Source organism: Heterodontus francisci, chromosome 36, assembly GCF_036365525.1.
Source record: "Heterodontus francisci isolate sHetFra1 chromosome 36, sHetFra1.hap1, whole genome shotgun sequence".
Lineage (NCBI taxonomy): Eukaryota > Metazoa > Chordata > Chondrichthyes > Heterodontiformes > Heterodontidae > Heterodontus > Heterodontus francisci.
In genome coordinates this window covers 41,611,982-41,621,987 of record NC_090406.1, presented here as the reverse complement: position 1 = coordinate 41,621,987, position 10,006 = coordinate 41,611,982, and the positions used below count along the sequence as shown (strand labels likewise).

Sequence of the window (10,006 nt, the reverse complement as noted above, 5' to 3'; positions counted from 1 at the left end):
CACACAGTTTAATGGATACTCAAAAAATGTCTCCGAGTCTAGTGAACTCAGTGGAGGCCAGAGTTCCTAACTGTGCAGTTCACCTTGCTGAGGTACTGATATAGAGGGATACTTGGAAGGAACACATGAAACAACTGGGAGACCATGTTTGGAAAGTTGCAATTGGCTGATTGGGAGTACCTTGTGGAAAAATTTAAAACCCAAAATGCCAGAATATTCAGATGGAGTTTATTGTTACAGCCTTATCATTTAAAGATTATAAACATTTCGTGGAAAAAAACAATATTATCACAGATGCTTTGTCACGAATATAACTTTGTTGAGTTACATGAGTGACAATGGTACAAAACTAAGTTGTGTTAACTACCAGTAGAGTGAGTGAGGGGCATGTGCGCAAAAATATGTTTAAAATATTTTGAACTCCTGCTTTTAGATCGTAACGATTTTTCTGTGGACAGTGATTGCTGAAACTTGGTGGGTTTGAACTGAGTGAAATACTCACACTTGCAAGGCGCATGTTTCCAAACAACACAGCAGGGACTGACAGGTCAAGATTTATGATTGTCATGTGACTTGATTATTGAAGTTAGTTTCACTTTTGGATTGTGAAACGACCAGTGATCTGGACAAGCAGTAGGCAGTTGAAATCTGGCTATGACCTGCCTGAAAACTGGAGAAAAAGACCTCTCTCTCTAAAGGAAGACTTGCATCCCTTGAAAAGAAACCCTGCATTTGAAATACGGCTGTGATCTGCCTGGAGAGAGAAAAAAGACCCAGGATAAAAAGTTACTTCTCTCTGAAGAGGAAGACTGCTTTTCAGAGAAGAAACCCCTCCATGTCAGAGGTAGCAGAATCCTATTGCTTCCAGTCTTTGAAGAAACCTTCCCTCGAGAGTGGTTCCTGTTGCCTCCTGTGTTTTTGGGGGATTGGGGGTAATATACCGTCATGGATTGAGATTTGGTTGACAGACAGGAAACAGAGAGTAGGGGTAAATGGGTCTTTTTCCGGGTGGCAGGCAGTGACTAGTGGGGTACCGCAGTGATCAGTGCTTGGGTCCCAGCTATTCACAATATATATTAATGATTTGGGTGAGGAAACTAAATGTAACATTTCCAAGTTTAGAGACAACAGAAAGCTGGGGTGGGGTATGTGAGCTGTGAGGAGGATGCAAAGAGGCTCCAGTGTGATTTGGATAAGTTGGGTGAGTGGGCAAATGCATGGCAGATGCAGTGTAATGTGAATAAATGCGAGCTTATCCACTTTGGTTGTAAAAACAGAAAGGCAGATTATCTGAATGGTGATAGATTGGGAAAGGGGGAGGTGCAACAAGACCTGGGTGTCCTTGTATACCAGTCGCTGAAAGCAAGCATTCAGGTGCAGCAAGCAGTTAGGAAGGCGAATGGTATGTTGGCCTTCATTGTAAGACAATTTAAGTACAGGAGCAAGGATGTCTTACTGCAGTTATACAAGGCCTTGGTGCGACCACCTCTGGAGTGTTGTGTGCAGTTTTGTTCTCCTGATCAGAGGAAGGATGTTCTTGCCATAGAGGGAGTGCAAAGAAGATTTACTAGGCTGATTCCTGGGATAGCAGGATTGACGTATGAGGAGAGATTGGGTTGACTAGGCCTATATTCACTAGAGTTTAGAAGAATGAGAGGGGACCTCAAAGAAACCTATAAAGTTCTAACAGGACTAGACAGGCAAGATGCAGGGAGGATGTTCCCAATGGCTGGGGAGTCCAGAACCAGGGGTCACAGTCTCAGGTTATGGGGTATGCCATTTAGAACCTAGATGAGGAGAAATTTCTTCACTGAGAGGGTGGTGAACCTGTGGAATTCTCTACCGCAGAAGGCAGTTGAGACAAAGTCATTAAATATATTCAAGGAGATAGATATATTTTATTGCCAAAGGGATCAAGTGATATGGGAGAAAGTAGGAACAGGGTACTGAATTAGAAGATCAGCTATGATCTTTTTTTGAATGGCAGAGCAGGCCCGAAGGGCTGGATGCCCTACTGCTGCTCCTATTATCTATGTTTCTATGTTTTGGGAAACCCTGAAATCTCAAGAAATCTTCTACTGCTAGACTGCTGCTTTATAAAACACAAGCAGACCTGTTACTACACCCTTTGCTGAAAGGCCTGTGTGACACCTGCTGCAGAAAAGTTGCCTTGAATGCCTACCCATCACAGACTGTTTATCAACGTCGCCAGGAGAGACATTGAGTGGCACCCAACTCTTCAACTCCGGGACATCTCACCGTATCGAAAATATCCTACCAGAACGTGATAACCACAATCATTTTATTTTTTCCTTCTTATTCCGAAGAAACTGCTGTAAACCAAAAAAAAAAATCCTTTTCCCTGGTTAACCGGTTTTTGAATGTATGTGTGTGTGCTCGAGAGCTAGGAAGAATAAGGAGTTTTTAAAAAATCTTTTCACCTATAGATTTATCTCATTAATGTTTAACACTATTTATTAGAAAAGAAATAATAAATGTTATTGTTTAAAGAAACCTGGTTTGATCAGCTTTATTCTGGGGTCAAATAGAGTGCCTCATTTGGCTATTCTTTGGTCGGTAGAAAACTTTCTTGATATGCTGTGACCTGTAAAGTTGTGGGACTGAATTAACAGTGCATTACTCCTGTGTTAGGGCTTCTTGCATGTAGATCACTTGGTGGTGTCAGAGATCAGGATGAGCACAAAAGGTGACAGAACACACACAGAAATAATTCCTGCAAAGATTCTCTTTATTGAAAGTTACCCTCAGGGACAGTCATTGTCAGTCTGATGCTGTTGGCAGATCATAAACTATCTTCATTAATCATGTTTCATTAAATCCAGCACTGCTGCTGAGCAAACAAGTATTTGAACTGAAATTCCTGATTAAAGCAAGTAACTGGTCACTTTAACCCTCGTGGAGCCTCTTGTAATCGGAGAACCTGAACAAAACCTGCCTCGGGTACAAACACTTCAAATGATACAGCAGAATCACAAAGCAAAAAAAGGAAACAAAATGCAGCAGATAACAAGGGTAGATAATTGTGGGTGGGATGGTCGGGAAATCACATTCTTACTCAATCAGGAAACTGCCATCTATTTAACAGACAGATTGTGTGACAGTTGCTGTTATTTTTGAAGCTGTTCCTTGTTGTTGAACTGTACAGGAGTACACCTTCCCACTGCTCCAGTCTGTGCCGGGGACCGTCAGGTAGCTGCTGAGACTGAAGGTGTTGTCCGTGTTCCGTGACACCGCGCTGGTTTGGACCTCACTACTCGTCGGACTCCCATCCACTGCCCAGCTGACCGCAGCAAAGCCCATGGACAGTTTGTTGACCAGGCAAACCAAGGTGCCGGCTCCTTTAGTGGACACCTCCTCGGCTGAAGGCCCAAGCAGTTTTACTGAAGGGTCAGGGAGTTGTTGAGCTGCAATCAGAATCAAAGAAGACATGTTTGTATAAAGTTAGAGAAAAGTTTAACTTCATTTCAGAGTTTAATAGAAGCTGGTGTGAAAGTTTGTAGCTGTCTATAGTGAGCCCCAGGGGACAGGGATAGGCATTGTCTCGGCTTTGTCCAAATAAGAAATGCAAATTTGATGTAAAAGTTCTTGTTTTCGGACCCTCCTGGTGACTCGGTGGATTAAAGCATCACTCACTGTGGTACTTCACCTCCAGCTCTCGGGCTCTATCCCCAACTTGTGCTGAGCTGCCTGCTCTAAAGGAGTGCACAGGGATTCTTCACTTGGCCTCAGTATCCCTGATGAGAGAGAAGTGATTCAGAATCCCAGTGATCATTGCCTCTGAATATTGATTTCAAATTGAAAATCTACTCCAACGGGTGATGCATTTTGATACGGAGTCATTATTGGACTTGGGAAAGACACACTATCTGTATAAAGTGGCACCAGACCCATGTAATGTACCCATACCCTGTCCAACCAGCTCCACATTTCTCCTCTACCCTTCACCTCCTTTCACACACCACCTGTCACTAATGCTCTTGTTGTGTCACCCACTGCTGTGGGAAGGATAAAAATATCTCAAAACCTCCACTGCTTCAGTGGACGAGGGAAGGACATGTGCAGTCCTGAGCTTCACAGATCAGTAAATGAGGGATTCAGTCTATGGTCAGTGATGATGCTCCAATTAGCACATTAGCCCTCTGATCAATACCCAGTGACCCTATTCCCTCCCCCCTTCACTGGAAAGGAAAGAGTTGTGGGCGCGAGTTAAGGACAGGACTCAGCTATTGATAGGTGAATGACCCACCGACACTCACTGTCCCAGCTAGTCCAAAAAGAATGGTCAACTGATGAGAGGTGGGAGGGCTCAACTCCCATGGACGCAATCCCGAGAATGGGAGGGACGATTCCCAATATCCAAGTGTAAATGGTTAGAAATAGGAAATTGCTAAGTGTTTTCAAAAAGAAACAAAAATCCACAAGTGCTGATTGATGTGAGGCTGCTGGAGATGTGCACAATGCAGCAACACTAACTCACCAGCACAGACTCAGTGTTGAAATGACAACCAACAGTCGCTCACAGTCAGCCAGTGGTGAGGGGCCTGGTCCAGGTGTTAGCACTTGATGCCAAACATCAGCACAAACCCAGTGAGCCTTTTCACCACAATGTCACTCCTACCACAGTCCGGCTAGAGGGATTCTGGTCCTCATATACCTTAAGGGTGAATTCACCACAGAATTGGAACTCCAGCTGCAATGTGCACTAACCAGAATCACAGCAGCAGGACTTAAAGGAGCAGCACTGAGTGCAATGGATGGCAAAGAGGAGGGAACGGAGATGAAGCTAAGGATGATGGGAGTTGGAAGGAGTGTTCCAGCACAAACTGGAAGATGAGGAGGAGAGAGTGAGAGTGTGTGGAGCTGAATGGGGCACATTGCCTCAGAAGATGGTGGGTTGGATGTGATATAGTCTGGAGGTGGTAATGGGGGGGGGTGGGGGGTGGGATGATGACCTCTCAACTGGGGCAGGAAAGGGAAGTTGTTCAGGAGGAAGTGATTAGTGGGGAAGTGATGGTCTGTTTAAACTCCAAATGTCACTTCATTTTCCCCTATTTTGAAAAGAAACTAGAAATAGATCAACTGCCAAGTGTGAAAGTGTTTAAAATGAAGCAGAAAACAATGATTATGTAAACAAAATTTTCTAGCATATCCCCATCCAGAAAATCATCAATTTTTCTCTTTAAACATTTGGATTTCCCTTCATTCTTGTTCTCACACAGTTGGAGCATTGTTGGGGTCCCTACAACTTAAATTCCAAGTTCTGTGTAATTACTTGTTTTCACGTGAGATGGGTTTATAAATCAAGGATCTCTGAGCGGTCAGCTTTTTGGAGACCCAGTACTATTCCTTTGAAGCAGTTGGATGGTTTCTCATTTTCTAGGTTGGCATGAACATCAATTGCTAAGCTAGGAATACACCTCCAGGTCAGGGCCCACACTGGGTTTTTGCAGCTGGCTTATAACAGACACATTTGGGAATTGACTAAAATGCATCAATATCTCCTTAGGATGACTGGGAGCAGTAGGAATATCCCAAGCAGCTGAATATAGTCGTCACTAACTGTTAAATCAATTGTACCAATTATATTTGCAAAATGCAGCGCCGATACAAAATGTTTTGTTTGAGGATCAGGATGAAATCTGTGCTGATAAATGTGGATATGAACTTGAGGTCGCAATTCAAATCACAATGTAGGGGAATACTGGGGTTGGGCAAGAATTATGGAATAAACTCTTTGCAACATCCACAGTATGAAACAGATCCAGAATTACTGTTCCTGAGCAATCTAATTGGGAAGGATAAATATGGAATATAAACAGAAAATGCTGGAAATGCCCAGTATGTCTGTCAGCATTGTGGACAGAGAAATAGTGTTAATATTTCAGGTCAGAAATCTATCATCCAAACTGGAAAAAGTTAGAGATCTAACAGCTTCTAAGCAAGTACAGAGGCAGGGGAATGACAAAAGGAAAAGTCTGTGATTGGTTGGAAGACAGGAGAGATTAAATGACAAGAGAACTGATGAAAGGTCATTGATCTGAAACAGTCACTCTTTTCTGTCTCCACAGATGCTGCCTGACCCGCTGAATATTTCTAGCATTTTCTGTTTTTATTGCAAGTAAATCACTATTTCACCTGAAAGGATTGTTACGGGTCTAAGGTGGTGAGAAGGGAGGAGGTAAAAAGACAAGCATTGCATCCCCTCCTCTGGGAAGGTGCCATGTGAATGGGAGGGAGTGATGTGCTTGGTGGTGGCATCATGCTGGAGTGGTGGAAAATGAACTGTTAATTGTGGAGGCTGGTGAGGTGGAAAGTGAGGAGAAGGGGAACCCTACTATGGGTCTGGGAGGGAGGGGAAGGGGCGAGAGCAGAAGTGCAGGAAATGGAATGGACATGCTGAAGGGCCCTGTCAACCATAATGGTTAGTTTCCACAAGTATGCTGACGACACCCAGCTGTAGCTCACACCCACCTCTTTCAATCATCCACTGTCTCTAGATTGTCACACTGCTTGTCCGACATCCAGTACTGAATGAGCAGAATTTCCTCTGACTAAATATTGGGAAGACCAAAGCCATTCATTCCCTAGCCACCAACTCCATCCCCCTCCCTGGCAGCTGTGAGGCTGAAAAGATAAGCTTCTGACTATATATTTGCACAATATAGACTTGACTATTCTAACACTCTCCTGACCAGCCTCCCACATTCTACCCCTATGCTCACTGGCCAACATCAGCTCCTGGTTAAGCAACACTTTGATTTTGATTTTAAAATTTTCATCCTCATTATCAAAGCCCACCACAGTCTTGCCCATTTCTATCTCCTCCAGCTCCATTATCCTGCAAAATATTAGTATTCCTCTAAATTTGGTACATTGAGCATCCCAGATATTGCTCCACCATTGGTGGATGTGCTTTCAGCTGCCAAGACCTCAAGCTCTGCAGTTCCCTTCTAATCCTCTCTACCAGATTTTCCTTCTTTAAGATGCTCCTTAAAACCTACCTCTAACCAAGCTTTTGACAATCTGACTGTGTGGCCCGGTGTCATATTTTGTTTTATTACAGTCCTGTGAAGCACCTTGTGATGTTTTATTATATTAAAAAAGGTGCTACATAAATACAAGTCATTGTTGTTGATAGGTGGAGCAAAATCCTTGGTTAAGGATAAAGGAAGGCAGATCATATCACTGGTATGGAAAGTGGCACAACAGTTACAATGGAGACCAAAAAACGGAGTGTGAAATAGAGCCGTTACAGGAAGCTGGGTGGGAAGAGGTGTAGTCAAGGTAGCTGTGGGAGTCAGTGAATATTGGTTGATAACCAATCCCCAGAAATGGAGACAGAAGTCAGGGATGGGAAGGGAAGAGTCAGGGATGGACCATGTGAAGGTGAAGGAAGGGTAGAAATTGGAAGCAAAGCTGATAAGATTTTCAAATTCAGCACTAGAGTAGGAAACAATACTGATACTGTTATCACTGTACTGGAAAAAGAGGTGACGGAGGGGAGTTGAGTAGAAAATATGGAATATGGAAATAACTCTCAGCCAACATGTCACTGGAGTGTTGAGTGAGTGCAGGGCTTTGTTTCTGGAAAGACTACATGTTCAGGTGGATGCAATAGATTTCATGACATTGTTGTCCCAGTGTCCTGTCCAATATACCTTAAAACAATTCAATTATAAATTAGATCGGTCATTGATCTCATTGCTGTGTATTTGATCGGAGTGTTAATTGGCTGCTGTGTTTAGTTGCATAGCAATAACAGCCCTTCAAAAGTAACTTATTCAATCCAAAACACTCAGGATATAAAAAAAAGGTGTTATATAAATGCAATTTCCTTCTTTAAGTTTAATTCATCACAGTGCATGTAGTGAAGAAAAACACTCCCACAATTATTAAACAAAACTGCTCAGAGAGTTGAAACCACAATTGAACCCTTTCTCCAGCACTGCCCTCCATTCAGGTTTGAAAAACTGCATCGCATATACTGATCAAAAAATCTATCTGTACCAACTGCTTTTGAAAAACTTAGTAATCAATGTTCATACTAAAGGTTGGAAATGAAATTGTAAAATCAGAGTGCTTGTTAACAGAAATAGTATAAATAGAAATACTAATATACAAAAACTAGTGTCAGAAACAGCACAAATTGAGTAAAGGAGCAATAATTATTGCTGCTTTTCTAGGTAACAGAACTGGAGCTGGAGACTAAACATGTAATCAGAATTTTCACTATAAAATTAAGATTTACTACAATTTAATAACGGAGTTTGAATTATTGGTTAATTTCTAAATGTCTAATTTCACACAGCTAGTTTCTGCAGGAGAGAATTCCCAGACACTTACCTGCAACAAAGAGCTTGGTCCCTTGGCCGAACGCCCACACAGTGTGATGTTCTAGGGTTCAGTCCATACACTTATCCAGGACCCTGGAATCAGACAGAAAACATCTTCAGATGCTCCAGTTCCAGCATGAATCAGACTTCATGTATTCCGATTGTCCCAGCTGGTGTGGGACAGTAAGGAATGAACTCACAGCATCATCCACAGACTAACATTAAAAACATCAGCAACACCCAATAGTGGGCAGTGAGATTCAGACTGTTATCAATTATGAAATGATTGAAAATGGAAGATATTGTATCAAGGGCAAAATTAAAGCGATTTTATGAATTATAAAACATTAGAGTATTTTATCAGATACAAACTTATTAAATGTATAATATTTGCTACTCAGTTTTTGTTTTACCTTCTGTCACTGTGACACATCAGTACTGCTCGATGAAACCCATGTTCCACAGTAATAGACGGCGCCATCATTCACCTCCACGTTCTTCATGATTAACTGGTAAATGTTGTGACCGCTGTTGACTGTCGATGTGAAACGGTCGCTGCTAAACCCAGGACCATAGCTAGGAGAATCCCATGAATGGTAAAAGCTAAGGACCCATTGAGGAGCTGCTCCTGGCGTCTGCTTGTACCAGTCGACACGATTGCCAGCTGTAGTTTTGCAGTCCAGTGTGGCCGTGTTTCCTGGTTTCACAGTCAGGTCTGGAGGTTGAGTCAGAGTCTGAGACTGTCCATCTGTAAGAGAGCAGGGATTAAACATTACACATTGACTCTTTAAAAGTGATCCCGAGCCACCATCTACTGCTGCGGGAGGAACAGAATTCAGTGTCTGTACTTACAGTCCAGCCACAGCGCCAAAGACCAGAAAAAGCACAACATCCGCATCATTTCTACCAGAGAGTTCCCTTCACCGAGTAACTCTGTAACAGACTGTGGCAGCAGCTGCCCATTGAACCCAGTTATAGAGCCGTTCACATCAGGAAGGAAATCCATGCAAATTAGAGTGATTCACACTGACCAATCCAGACAAGGATCTGAAACCCTCCCATTCAGTGTCACAGACTCAGATTGATGTAGTGACACCTCAGTACTGTTAGCAACCGACTTCCCTTTCAAACTGTCCCTGCGAGCTGGCAGTGAATGAGAAGATATCTCATTGTCTGATCCTTCCCAGTTTCTTCCTTTATTTCTGCTTCTTCTGTCCAGGGCTCGAGTTTAAATTGCAGTTCACGCCTCTAATAACAAGAACTCTCTGCTATACTACAGTCCGTGCAATACTTTCAACTTGTGGCTCTCTCATTGACAGAAAACATTATAAAACTGAAGACTGTGATACTTTTATGCACCATACACTGATACAGCGCACATTACTGGTAGCTCCCTACAAGAGAAACCATATGAAACATCATACAGCAAGCTCCTCACTATAGGACACTGACTGTGTGACCCCTATACGGAGTCCTGACTCAATGGGCAGGATTTTTGGGCCCCGCTGGAGTTGGAAACAGAAGTTGTCGAGGCCAGAAAATGCCGATGCAGGCCAACTTGCTGATTTCGCGTTGCCATTCCCAGAGCCAGCTATTTTAGAGAAGGCAGGTTTGGGACCGTCAGGGCATCCTATCCCCATGCAGCAGGTAGC

The 10,006-nt window shown here is 43.0% G+C and overlaps 1 protein-coding gene across 1 annotated transcript; it reads right to left on the bottom strand.

The window, feature by feature from the left end:
* Positions 1–2,731: 2,731 nt before the first annotated feature.
* LOC137351769 (immunoglobulin lambda-1 light chain-like) lies at positions 2,732–9,316 on the bottom strand. Its single transcript, XM_068016578.1, has 4 exons — positions 9,207–9,316; positions 8,788–9,102; positions 8,365–8,400; positions 2,732–3,425 (listed from the first exon to the last, which is right to left on the bottom strand). The coding sequence occupies exons 1-4, from the start codon at positions 9,253–9,255 to the stop codon at positions 3,100–3,102; spliced, it is 726 nt and encodes a 241-aa protein (XP_067872679.1). The 5' UTR covers positions 9,256–9,316; the 3' UTR covers positions 2,732–3,099.
* Between the last annotated feature and the right edge of the window lie 690 nt (positions 9,317–10,006).

Excerpts from the sequence above, each read along its gene's own strand:
- LOC137351769 (XM_068016578.1), bottom strand. The coding sequence starts at position 9,255 with ATGATGCGGATGTTGTGCTTTTTCTGGTCTTTGGCGCTGTGGCTGGAC. Across the intron at positions 8,401-8,787 it reads GGTTTCATCGAGCAGTACTG|GGGCGTTCGGCCAAGGGACC; the intron begins ATGTGTCACAGT and ends ATCACACTGTGT. Across the intron at positions 3,426-8,364 it reads GACCAAGCTCTTTGTTGCAG|CTCAACAACTCCCTGACCCT; the intron begins GTAAGTGTCTGG and ends TTCTGATTGCAG.